The 13,749-nt window shown below is 42.1% G+C and overlaps 1 protein-coding gene across 1 annotated transcript in view; it reads left to right on the top strand.

Annotated features, from left to right (window-relative positions):
- kiaa1549la (KIAA1549-like a) overlaps positions 1-13,749 on the top strand; it is a 93,106-nt gene that overhangs the window by 30,808 nt on the left and 48,549 nt on the right. Inside the window, exons 5-7 of the mRNA XM_034684882.1 lie at positions 5,814-6,036; positions 8,083-8,216; positions 10,983-11,151. Coding sequence (XP_034540773.1) covers positions 5,814-6,036; positions 8,083-8,216; positions 10,983-11,151 — 526 coding nt within the window. The remainder of the gene's footprint in view (positions 1-5,813; positions 6,037-8,082; positions 8,217-10,982; positions 11,152-13,749) is intronic.

Here is a 13,749-nt window from a genome sequence, read left to right as displayed (position 1 = left end):
CACTTTTCTAAGTACTCAAAGTCGCTTTACATAAGGTGAAACTAAAAAATAAAACATATAAATAAAACAAAACAGGGACAGAGGTGGGGCGGGGGGAGAGGTCATGTGTTGTATGCTTTTTGGAACAGGTACGTCTTGAGGTGGTTTTTAAATGAGAGGAGAGAGTCAGAGTTGCGGATGAGTGGAGGGAGAGAGTTCCAGAGAGTGGGGGCAGCGATGGCAAAGGCTCTGTCTACATGATAGTTTTAATGTTATATTGAAAGAAAAAAATTCAGACGAGATTTGGTTTTTAAGTCAATTTTCTTCTGCCTACATAAAAAGATCAAATGCTATTCTCCTTGCTCACTGCAGCGTCACAGAGCAGAAACAGATTTGAATTTACAGTTTTAAACAAACTCCCATTAAAAATACATTAAAGACATTCTAAAACACTTAATAGCTTAATAAAATATACTCAGAACAATTACAATTATTGCAGCAATGAATAAAAAGCAGTGAACATTTAGCAGCTCAGTCATTTAAGTTGTATTTGTTCATAGTGCTGTATATTCAAAGTGCTTCATGCAGCCAATATCCATATACTGAAGATATACAGTTTAATGTAACAGAGGAGGGGCACACAGTAGTTTATGATCCTGTTTGCCTGTGAGTAGAAGTGATTAAGAAACCTGTGTGTGCTGTGAAAACTAAGTCTGGTTTGTTTTCTCTCTGGGAGCAAAGTTCATCTGCCAGGAGAATCTTAACAAACAGCTTTAAGACGTGTCTGTTGAAGTGTCCAGCAGAAATGAAGAATGCATCATGAGCCATCTGTTGTTCACTGAGGATGTTATTAAGTTCATTCATGGCCGCGGCCCATACGTTGCTCGTCCTACTTCTGTGTCCTTTTGCACTCCAGGCAGAGCTGTGGTCTGTAACCCTGCTGGGCGTCGTAGCTCCAGATACTCAGCTGATGGATTATTGACGATCCTAGCAAGAGTTTATTCTTCAGACTTTAACACGTACTGACTCTCATACATGTTTCCACCTCACTTCAAACAATGACACAGGGTCCGACACAGACACAGATGAAAACTCAGACTCCTAACAACTGAGAGCAGCCTCTTCAAACACCGGTCACACGGCCATCCATCATATAGTCTAGTTTGGAATTGAATACTTGTAACAGTGGTGGTCTCTAAACTTCCTGCCAGCTTAATGCACTGCGACAATTCTGCACATCAATTTTGGTGTAAGTTGCAAAGTCTTACATAGCATCCAACCTTTTTATTGCTGCACCCAAAGCCAGTCCTGGACTGAAGAAGTCCTGGGTCAGACTAGGGCTGCGTATTGTTAAGAACCTCACGATTCAATATCGATTTGATTTGATATTGATTCAAATGCTTTGATGTCGATTCAGTAAGAAGTAGAAATACACAAATAATGAGAGGACCTGTTGACCATTTTTTAATATTTATTTTCATGCCCATGTGAACATCTGTGGTATGTCACCTCACATTTTTCAGCAATAAAACAAATACAAATGTGCACAATAATAAGTTATTGGTGCATATGGAGTGCATAGTGTACTGTAAGTGTGGCGCTGCTCTGGCCTATGGGTGTTTCCTCAGAGGAAAGTGTTACTCATAGAAAAGCCACTGAATGCAGGCATGTGTGTGCTGCATCGTGTAGTCGTATCTGTGTACATGGGAAGCACAAATATAAGTGAGTAAGATAAGATAAGATATTACTTTATTGATCAGTTGGGGAAATTCAGTTGTTGCAGCAACCCAGACATAAGTACAATCAAGAAGAAGTTTCAATAAGTAAAATAAAATAAGTAAAAATAAATATAGATAAATAAAGATAGAATACAACTTAGATATATACAATGTTACAAATGGAATTTAGATAAATGCAAATGTTACAATGGATTGAATAGCAGTAATTACAGGCAGTATTAAAAATGGTCCAGTAGTGACAGGTTGACATGGTGTGATTATGGAGCGCCTTAAGCGTTCAGTCTTGCACCGTGGTGGAATGATGCGTTGACTGAATGAGCTCCCCATCAGCCACAGCTCATCATGGAGAGGGTGAGAGGGGGGTTGATAGGGGGGTGAGAGGGGTTGAGAGGGTGAGAGGGGGGTTGAGAGGGTGAGAGGGGGGTTGAGAGGGTGAGAGGAGGGTTGAGAGGGTGAGAGGGGTTGAGAGGGTGAGAGGGGGGTTGATAGGGGGATGAGAGGGGGGTTGAGAGGGTGAGAGGGGGGTTGAGAGGGTGAGAGGAGGGTTGAGAGGGTGAGAGGGGTTGAGAGGGTGAGAGGGGGGTTGATAGGGGGATGAGAGGGGTTGAGAGGGTGAGAGGGGTTGAGAGGGGGGTTGATAGGGGGATGAGAGGGGTTGAGAGGGTGAGAGGGGGGTTGAGAGGGTGACAGGAGGGTTGAGAGGGTGAGAGGGGTTGAGAGGGTGAGAGGGGGGTTGAGAGGGTGAGAGGAGGGTTGAGAGGGTGAGAGGGGTTTAGAGGGTGAGAGGGGTTGAGAGGGTGAGAGGGGGGTTGATAGGGGGATGAGAGGGGTTGAGAGGGTGAGAGGGGGGTTGAGAGGGTGAGAGGAGGGTTGAGAAGGTGAGAGGGGTTGAGAGGGTGAGAGGGGATGAGAGGGTGAGAGGGGTTGAGAGGGTGAGAGGGGGGATGAGAGGGGGATGAGAGGGGTTGAGAGGGTGAGAGGGGGGTTGAGAGGGTGAGAGGAGGGTTGAGAGGGTGAGAGGGGTTGAGAGGGTGAGAGGGGGGTTGATAGGGGGATGAGAGGGGTTGAGAGGGTGAGAGGGGTTGAGAGGGTGAGAGGGGTTGAGAGGGTGAGAGGGGTTGAGAGGGTGAGAGGGTGAGAGGAGGGTTGAGAGGGTGAGAGGGGTTGAGAGGGTGAGAGGGGTTGTCCAGGATGGCTCGCAGTTTGTCCATCACCCTCCTCTCAGCCACTGACTCCAGACTGTCCAGTTCTAGACTAACCACAGAGCGGGCCTTCTTTACCAGCTTGTTGAGCTTGCTGGCCTCACCCGTCTTGATGCCTCCACCCCAGCATGCCACAGCAAAGAACAAAGCACTGACCACTACAGACTGATAGAAGGTCTTCAGAAGCCTGCTGCAGACACTGAAGGACCCGAGTCTCCTCAGGAAGAACAGTCTGCTCTGTCCTTTCCTGTAGATGGCTTCAGTGTTGGTGGACCAGTCCAGTTTATTATTGATATGGACCCCAAGGTGCTTGTATGAGTCCACCCTCTCTACTTCCTCCCCCTGGATGAGGACTGGGGCTGGGGGCCTCCTGTTCCTCCGGTAGTGCAGACAGAGACAGAGTAGACAGAGCTTGGTGGCAGATTGCAGGGAAAGGATTTGTGGAGTTGCGTCTGTTTTGAGTCAAAAGGTTTAGCCATGGGTTGTTGCAAAGCATCCTCATGGTGTCAGTGTAAGTGGTTGTGCAGGTTTGTGGTGTTACTGCAGTACTTTAATTCTACCTGGCACAGCTTACAAAGACCGTTTGTCTATTTCCTGCGTTCTGGATTTACACGGGAATCCAACATGACCCCAAACGTTAGATTTCAAAGTTGAAGGCGCTGGCTTCACGCTGCTGCTGCTTGCTTTGGTCACCCTTTTGTTGTTGTTTGGGAGAGTGCGGCCTCAGTCCATACAATATGAATCACATGCACAGCGCCCCCCCACTGGCCAGGAGGTCAATCGATTCAAAGGATTTGCTGAAACGATATTTAATCGGGGGCTGCACGGTGGTGCAGTGGGTAGCACTGGTGCCTCACAGCTAGAAGGTTCCTGGTTCGAATCCCCGGCTGGGCAGGTGCCTTTCTGTGGGGAGTTTGCATGTTCTCTCCGTGCATGCGTGGGTTCTCACTGGGTTCTCCGGCTTCCTCCCACAGTCCAAAAACATGCTCACCAGGTTAATTGGTCACTCTAAATTGCCCGTAGGTGTGAGTGTGTGCGTGAATGGTTGTCTGTCTTTCTATGTTAGCCCTGTGATAGGTTGGCGACCTGTCCAGGGTGTACCCTGCCTTCCGTCCAAAGCCAGCTGGGATAGGCTCCAGCCCCTCGTGACCCCTAATGGGATAAGCGGTCAAGATAATGGATGGATGGATGGATGAGATATTTAATTGGGGGGGGTGGGGGTGGGGGGGTGTTGCAATGCATTGCTGAATCGATATTTTTACCCACCCCATGTCAGACCCTCAGTCTTCTGTCCTGTATGTTTACAAAAGTATAGCATTCATTCTGAAATGTTTTAGCTATTGAAATTAGTTTCTGGTCTTTATTAAACATGAATCCTAGAATTTGGAAAGAGAAAAGATTGGAGACACAGCTCCAGCAGAGGGATGTCTCTTCTTTCTAAAACACAAACAGGCAGCCAGCTTACAGAGGAACAGTGAGGGAAAGAGGGAGGAAAAGGAAGGGTCGAACAAACGTAAAGAGCCAGAGCTGCTCAGAGTAGATGACGGTGGAGGGTAGAGGAAGGTGGGCGGTGTACCAGTCTAGAAATACAGGCCTTGACTCATCACCAGTTGTTGTCCATATGTGTTTCTTCAGGACTCATGTTGTCAGACTTAGAGTTCTGGAAGCTCGAGCTAAGATGAGCACTTGAGGAAGAAAAAATGATTGGAAATATTTGTTTCAGAATCAGAATCAGAAATACTTCATTTATCCCGGGGAGGGAAATTCAGGCATTACAGAGCTCTTATAAACAGTATGTAATAAAGTCAAAATATTATTAGAAGAAGTAATGAAATAAAATTTTAATACAAATAAAATGAAATAAAATAAAGATCAAATAAAATATAATTAAATAAAATGAAGATCAAATACAATACGATGAAATAAAATAGAGATAAAACAAAATAAAGATCAAATAAAATAAAGATCAAATAAAATGAAATAAATATAAAATGCAATAGAATAAAATAAAATAGAATGAAATAAAATAAAATAAAGATCATGTAAAAAAAAAACTTAAATAAAATAGAGTAAAATAAAATAAAATAGAATAAAATAAAATAAAGATCATATAAAATAAAAAATAAAATAAAATAGAATAAAATGAAATAGAATGAAATAAAATAAAATAAAGATTATATGAAATAAAAAATAAAATAAAATAGAATAAAATAAAATAGAATGAAATAAAATAAAATAAAGATTATATGAAATAAAAACTTAAATAAAATAGAATAAAATAAAATAGATTGAAATAAAATAAAATAAAGATCATATGAAATAAAAAATTGAATAAAATAGAATAAAATAAAATAGAATGAAATAAAATAAAATAAAGATCATATAAAATAAAATAAAAATGAAATAAAATAGAATAAATATAATAATAATAAAGTATTTACAGAAGTGCAGAATAGCTAACATTATCTATGTACAAAAGCGCTGGGCAGGAGGAGATCTATACCCGATGTTGAAGTGGCAGGAATATTGCACAGTGTATTGTACGGTTATTGTATGGTTATTGCACAGAGTACAGGTTATTGTTCAGTGATCAGAGGGAGGAGTTGTACAGTCTGATGGTCACAGGCAGGAATGACCTCCTGTGGTGTTCTGTGGTGCATTTAGGGAGAATGAGTCTCTCACTGAATGTGCTCCTGTGTTTCACCACCAGCACGTTGTAGAGAGGTTTCTGATGCATTTTAATTTCAACCTCAAACCTTCAAGAAGAACATGAAGCAGGATGCTCTGACCCCATAGAGCAGGATGCTCTGACCCCATAGTTCTTACTATAGTTATTTGAGCTTGTGATAGAAAAGTGCTTGATGTCTCTTTTTCCTCTCTGTCTCCCCCTCAGGTGGAACACGATGACTGCAGTCCCCACAATGTGACGCTGGGTTACTACGTGACCAGCGGGAAAACCGTCTACATCTCCTCCATGGTGGTCGAGGCTCTGAGTATTTACGGGTTTGATAAGCTGCTGTCGGACATCAGGCAGCACACCCCCTCGGTAAAGGCAGTTCTGGTTCCGGTGGCGACCTGGCTGCCCCCTGCGAACATTCACCTGCAGATAAAAACAGGTGATGAAACCTCACAGATCAAAGACCTGTCACAGGATGTTGGAGAGGGATGTTATGCAGGAGAGCGGAGAGATAGGAAGCTGAATGAGAACACGGGCAGGGACACAGGGGAGGAGTAGAGCAGAGACCAAATTAGAAAAGTCTGATTACATGTCTGCTCTCCTTTACTCTTCTCTGATTCCCTAAATCCCATACACACTCACAGGGCTGCAGAGCAGAGGCAAATTGGTCCATTCAGTCTGGCCCTTAAGCCTCTTAAAAAAACACATTTCAGCATGTGTGCACAGACCCACACACACACACACACACACACACACACACACACACACACACACACACACACACACACACACAAACACACACACACAAACACACACAGAACAGAAGTGCAGCACAAATTGTTTTTACAGGATGTGTGGATTGAAAGCGTGTTAGTTCTCTCAGTGAAGTTCACATTGGTCCAGTGTTTGAGTTTTATGAAGCTCATCCAACAAACATTACATTTTTAGTGTTGTTATTGATTTAAAAGTTTATTTTGCATATTCATACAAACTATCAAAGGTATGCCAACAATATGCAAACAAACAAAGACGTCAATCAATCAGCTTTATTTCCATAGAGCTATTTCACAACAAGTTTTATCTCAGGAGGCCGTACAAACAGAGCAGGGGTCGTTTCAGAAAGGTGGTTAAATGCACTCTAACACGGGACTTCCACCAGATCCATGTCTGGTCCGTCTCTGATCCGCTGCGGTCCAGCTCCGTTCTATGTCAACATATGAACAGAGACCCAACACCAAGACTCAGTCTGACCCCACCTTAATCCACCATGAGCATTGCACCTCACAGTATTTAGCTAGTTACAGCGGAGAGGATAAACTTCCTTTAACAGGCAGAAACCTCAAGCAGGACCAGACTCATGTTAGACACACATCTGCCTTGACCAAGTTGGGTCTGGAAAGAGGGATAGAGGAGAATAAGAGAGAGAGGGAGCGGTGATAGTGATGAGACGAGTAGTAGTAGCTGTTGCCGCTGGAGTCTGGAACGTCCACAGCAGGAGGACGTCTACGGCAGCTCAGAGGAACCTACGAGACAAGGGAGCTCAGGGACTCCAGAAAGGTCTATGGTTAGTAACTTTAATGGGACAGGGAGAGTTAAAGTAAGTGATGAGGGGGTTGGGGGGAAGGGGGTGAGATAGTATCCCAGTGTGTCAGTTACCCCGGTGTCAGTCTAAGCCTATAGCAGCATAACTAAGAGCTGGTCCAAGCCTGATCCAGCTCTAACTATAAGCTTTCTCAAAAAGGAAAGTTTGAAGCCTACTCTTAAAAGTAGAGAGGGTGTCTGCCTCCCGGACCCTGACTGGTAGATGATTCCAAAGGAGAGGGTAAATAAACTGAACTAAGTAAATGAGATAAATAGATGTTATTAACATGATGGTTTGTGTGAGACGCATGAGGAACATTTAAACCATTGTATACATGAACATGGTTTCTGCAGTGGACTGACACTAACTCCCTCCATCAAGGCGTGATAGTCATTATAGGGGGTCCACAGATACTCCTTCTGTGCAAACTTTTTAGACTGTTGAAATTATGGTCCAGCTTTGACAGCTGTCTGTCAAGGAAATCCTTCCACATGTGTTATAGGTCATCATCCCATACTTCGAGTTTCCCAAATTTGTAATAACACTATGTTCCTCAGGCTATGATAGGACCTAGTTCAAACTGGGATATTATGGAAGTGTGTGATATTTATAAAAATATGAAATGGGATGCCCTTGAATAAAAACATATGTATCAATGTAACCCTGGGGCCAAAAGTTTGAGTATTCCCTGCTGTTCTCCAGTCATTTGTTTCATTACAGTTTAAACCTTCATTTCAAATGAAATGTGTTGTTTGCATTCATACGAGGTTTCAAACGAAGAAACAACAGACCATACGATAAATGCTCAGCCTGCAGATCCCTCAGCCCCAGATAATCTGCCTTTTCAACTCCTGGAGAAACATTTGTATGAAATCAAACTGAACTCTTCTTCTTCTCTCCTAGTGCTGAGGTTCGTCGGCCCCACAGATAACATCTTCTCCTGCAACTTTGTGGAGATTTTGGAGCAGAGACTGGAAAGTGCTTTTGAAGAGGCTCAAGACAAAGTGCTGGAGACCTACAGCAGGCTCACTGTGGAGGTACTGAACGGCTTCATGGAGGCTGATGCAAGCTCAGACATATAATGATGCAAGCTTAGACATATAATATGTGTATCATGATAACGTTGAAATGGAAGCTCTTGGAGAAATTGTGACACTTTGGTGATTCAAACATATTAAGTACCAACTACAGTACAGTCACACTGTTGCTCTTCTACAATTCTTCTTAAAGGTGACATATCATGCAAAATGGACTTTTTAATGGTTCTCTACCTGAAATATGTGTCCCTGGCATGTCTACAAACCCCCCGAGAATGAAAAAAATCCATTCTGCCCCTGTTCTGATTTCTCCACCTTTCTGTAAATGTGTGTGAAACGAGCCGTTTCAGACTTCAGTGTTTTTGTTACGTAACAACAATATCCGGTCTGTCACGGAGTCAGAGCTCGGAGCTTGTTCAGCCCATAGACTGTATAAAATACAACTCAACCCCTCCTCTGTTTTTCATTACCTGCACAAATGTGTGCTAACAAGGAGCTTAGGAGGGAGGCATGCTAGTTGTAGGCTGTCTTAATAAACACAAAGGGCGGTTTTACTCCCCACGTCTGCAGATTTGAAGATCTAGTGGATGATTTTTATTTATCATGGATAAGTGCTAGTGCTAGTTAGCATAGCCACGTAGCTACATGTTCGTAGCTGTGTACCAAGACACACGTCGACATACTGATAAATAAAACAACAAGAAACACTAAATCTGTGACCAATGGTTCAGAAAGGTCCTGCTGCAGGCGCCTCTCCGTCAGGATCAGATTCTGGATCAGATTCAGAGGGTTGAAGTAACGTGATCTCTGAGCAGCCGTGTATATTCAGCCAACATGTAAACATTAGATCAACGTGCTGGAGAGCCGAGGGCACACCCACTTCCTGAGGGGGCGTGGTCAGAGAGAAAACAGACTGTTCTGAGCAGGGCTGAAGAAGAGGGTTTTTCAGGCAGACCAAAATCTGATTTCAAAGTGTTTTTTTGAGCATAAACTTTAAAGACATGTTTTGGGGACCTCTTAGACCAATATATTTTGATGAAAAAAGCGTAATATGTCACCTTTAATAAAATGAATATGAAATTAAATGAAAAATGTTTTTCCCCTGGAAGTCATGAGGTAAGCACACTTTACCTTTATCATGAATTGGTGCTCAGTAAGCAGAGGCAGATACAGGTTCTGTGTTTGATTCATGGTGAATTGTTATTATGCATTGAAGAATACAAAGGAAATATCAAACGTCTACAAATATTGTCCTCTTTACTACGATATCTGTTTCATTTTTTAGTAGTGTCATAAATGTCTCAGTTCGGTGGCCCTGAAGGCCAATACTGATAAATATTTCAAAAGCGGACTGCATAGAAGAGGCAGATACTCTTCATTGAATGTTGTTAGGGGGGCAGTATTGTAACGTCCGTCCGGACTAGGGGTGGGAATTGAAAAGATTTTATCAATGTCAATGCCATTGTCGATTCTGCTTATCAATCGAATTCCTTATTAATTCTCTTCATGATTCCTGAGTATTTTTTTAAGGGGGAAAAAAGTAGTTCTACACAGTCTGCAGCACCAAAAGGAACCATTTAATTTTTTCCAAAATGATGTCTGCACAAGACTGAACATTAACATATTCAACTTGAACATACGGAACAATAGGTTGACCTCATTCTCAGCCGCATGTGTCCGGACGTGGACCCTCGAGCCTGGAGGATAAGACTTTGAATTTGGAGAGGAAAAACGCTTTTCCTCCGGGGGTCATGGCGGAGGTATTTTACCTGCTCTCGGTGCCTCATTTTCCGCTGCGTGTGACACGTAATGCAACGTACCGCAACGTGACGTACCGTGGCGTGACGTTGTGCTGGGAAATGAATCGTTAAGAAGAATCAATAACATTTGAGGTGTACAATTCTGATGGAATTGATCAAGTGGAACCGGTTCTAAGTCAGATCCATTTTTTGATTCCCACCCCTAGTCCGGATGCTGTAAGGATGACGAGCTGATTCGTGAAGACAAGAGCTTTATTAATCGGTCAATGTCAGTCGTGACCACGCCAACAAACAAACAAACAAGAAACTTTGAATGAATGAATATATTCTCCTGCACTCTCTCTCTCTCTCTCTCTCTCTCTCTCTCTCTCTCTCACACCTCCGCCCCTCCCTCCTGTTGCACTCTGCTCACAGCCTTCCTGATGCCATCACTGACTGTCAACACTGTAGGAATTATCAACATCTGCACTGAACACATTTAACAAACAGTAGAGCTGTTACAATATCATCAGAGCTGCTGGGACCTGGACAACTGTTTGGATCCCACTATATGTATGTCCCTTGTTGAATTATTGAGTATCAACTCAAGCTGCTCTTCCATCTTGGTAAACACTTGACATTTCACACTGGCTCTGCTATTGCGGTATCCAGTGTAAACAGGAAAGGATTAATGACTGATGCCAAACAGACTTGGGTTTAGCCAATCACAAACAAGTACCATGGTCCTACCCTTTCCGGTTTTGTGAAATGTATTTTTGATCTGTGAAATTTATTTGTGTTCTGTGAAATGTATTTTGCGCTTTTGAAATATTGAATATTATTGGCCTACAGGGCCACCGTACTCAGTAACTCTCTCGCGGCCCTCACAAATATACAATGTTTTATTATGATATTTTAACATGTTTACACCTCCTGCTGCCTGTTGGTGCCGTGTTTGCTGCATTAGTGAACTGATTCATTTTATAAAATAATAAATACTGATCCTCTGTGTCTCTCTCTCCCTCAGATTCAGAGTGTGTTCCAGGAGCCTGGCTCTCCATCGGTCTCTCTGGTGTATGTGGTTAAAAACGAGGATCAGATTCTTAACGGGACGATTTCCAGTGGCCTCCTCAACCAGCTGACGGCCGAGCTGGTGGGATACTTCCTGTTCTACCCACCCCTGGTCATCGCTGAACGTAAGTCAAACCACCATGCACCATGTGGTCGCTAAGGGCCTAAAGTATAACAGTGATAAATCCAAATGATGGTCTTTATCTGACTGGATTCGCAGTTAGCTTGTTACTGATTGTATACAGTGTAGTAATTACTTTGCCTGTGCACAGTACCACAGAATATAACACAAGAAATGTAATTTAATGAACTCAGTGGAAATATGCTCTCATTGTAAAACATCTGCAAAGTTAACTTCAGTTTATTGAGAGTCCTGCAGTGTCTGGATCCATGTCAGCTGCTCCCATTCTACTACCTGCATATGTTACTGCCAGCCACTGTTGATCATTGAAACAGCAGAATAGCTTAAAGAATGACAACCAGTCATGAGATTTTTTGTTTAATTCCTTAACCCTATAACTCCAAGCGTATCATATTTGATACATGAGTTTCTGAGACCTCTACATCATCAGTGTGATATATTCTTTCAGTAAAAACCTGATGTATACAATCAGAGACATGCAGTGCACGGATAATCCACGTCACTTGAGACATCCAACATGTCAGCTGTGGATCAGAGACCCACTCAAGGTTTTTCAGGGATATTTTTAACAAGTTTGAAAAAGTTTGGATGAAAAAAACTTTCAAATTGTTCCTGAAACTTCAAGAGGAGTAGTTACTGGATTGATGTAAAACTGATTAATATTTCATTACTTCATTTATAGTCAAACCATGAAAATGTGTGTATCAAAACTGATACAGCAGGTTTATAAGGACATTTATTTACAGATCTGTCAATCATCATTTTATTACATTTCATACATTATTCCATTAAGCAACATACAGTCTTTGTATTATTTAAGAACATGTTTAAATGACATAATGAGGTATATTTAGAGTTGACATTGAGATATTTATAACATGTATTGTATTTTTATATATGTAACCTGCTGTACCATGATGATTGATGACTGGTTGAATGTTGCCATGGCATCCCTAGACAATAATTATATTTTGCTCATTGATTTCCACTAAAAACTGAACAATTCAGAGAAGAAACATACAATAAATTAGTTTTTTTCGCTACAAAATATGTATGACATTGTTGTGAAATATGGAAAAAAATGATCTCTAAGTTTGAAATCACTTTGGGAAAAATTTGAAGGAAAGTCAAAGTTTAATCAGCTAAAAATGTTGTTTTTATATGTTCACGACTTTAACATAGTCATCAGTTCATCAGTGCGTGATCATGACTTATGTTCAATAAGTCCATATGTTCAAAATTCCCATTCCCCAAATGATTTAGGTCCACTGAGATTATTTTGTAAGTTCCTGTTTTGTTTTTGTTTAGTGTGTGTTGTTTTATTTTCTGCTTCGTTATAAATCCAGTGATGTAAACATTGTAGTGTTTAAAACATCATATGATACATTAATTACAATCAAAACATTAAGCTGCTGCAGCTCAAACAGACATATTGACTCACTGGAAATGTAGGTCAAGGCTAGCAGACCCCATAAATAGCCCTCTTGAGATCTGTTTGTTTTTCTGCCCAGCCTCTAATGCCATCTGTGAGATTTTAAAGGGCAGACAGCCATACAGCTCTAATCATCAGAAGATGATTCATCAATCAATCTTTATTTATACTTAGGGTTACGGGCAGAGTGATGTTGTTTCCCACAGTTCAGTGAATGCATCATGGTTATTCAGTGTTCAGTTGTCCTACAGTCATGGTGGACATTAAACATGTTCACAGCAGAAGTTGTCTCTGTGCTCTTCCTTTCCCCACATCCTGAAAGTAGATTTAATGAAGTGTATGAAGTTAATAGTTAACACAGAGTTGACTCAGTGTCAGACTAACGACTCTGCTTTGAGCTGCTAGGTTTTCAGTTTTCTTCAGTGTCGCTCGTCTCAGCTGTGTTTACATTCTGCTCCAAACGTCTTTAAGCCCCGCCTACCTCTCATCCCGCGACATGATTGGCCGTTCAATGCCGTCTTCTTCGTCTGTCTAATGTTGGGTGGCAACTAGCATTTAAAGCTAGGGTTGGTAGTCTCGGAAAACCAGCATGAATTTGAATGTAGCTTTTCCTCATGACTCCGTCTAACCCCTCCCCCCCTCCCTCAGAGCTCCTCCAAAACGACGCCCCCCCGCTCACATGCACGAGCGCCGCTGATTCTCGACCATATGATGGTGACTGATTCAAAACCAGTCCTCACCAAAACATTATCATAGTGAAAGTTAAAAACACAAACAAACATGGCTGCTGTTAGTACTCACAACTGTCATTCTAGCATTATCCAGTTGTACTGGTGACACGATATCAGGAGAAAAGTTATAACACATATATAATACTGTAACAGCTCTACTGTTTGTTAAACATGTTCAGTGTAGATGTTCTTAATTCCTACAGTGCTGACGGTCAGTGAAGGCATCAGGAGAGGTGTAGAGTGTGCGAGTGGGAGAGAGGAGAGACAAGAGGAGAAGTTTTTCATTCATTCAAACATTGATTGTTGTTTTGTTGGTTGGCGTGGTAACGGCCGACAGTGACCGGTTATTAAAACTCAACGTGTTCACGAATCGGCTCGTCATCCCTACAGCGTCCGGACAGACGCTACAATAAATCTA

The sequence above is a fragment of the Notolabrus celidotus genome, chromosome 6 (genome assembly GCF_009762535.1).
Source record: "Notolabrus celidotus isolate fNotCel1 chromosome 6, fNotCel1.pri, whole genome shotgun sequence".
NCBI classification, from domain to species: domain Eukaryota; kingdom Metazoa; phylum Chordata; class Actinopteri; order Labriformes; family Labridae; genus Notolabrus; species Notolabrus celidotus.
The sequence above is the reverse complement of the archived record's forward strand: the minus strand, read 5'-3'. Positions and strand labels throughout refer to the sequence as shown.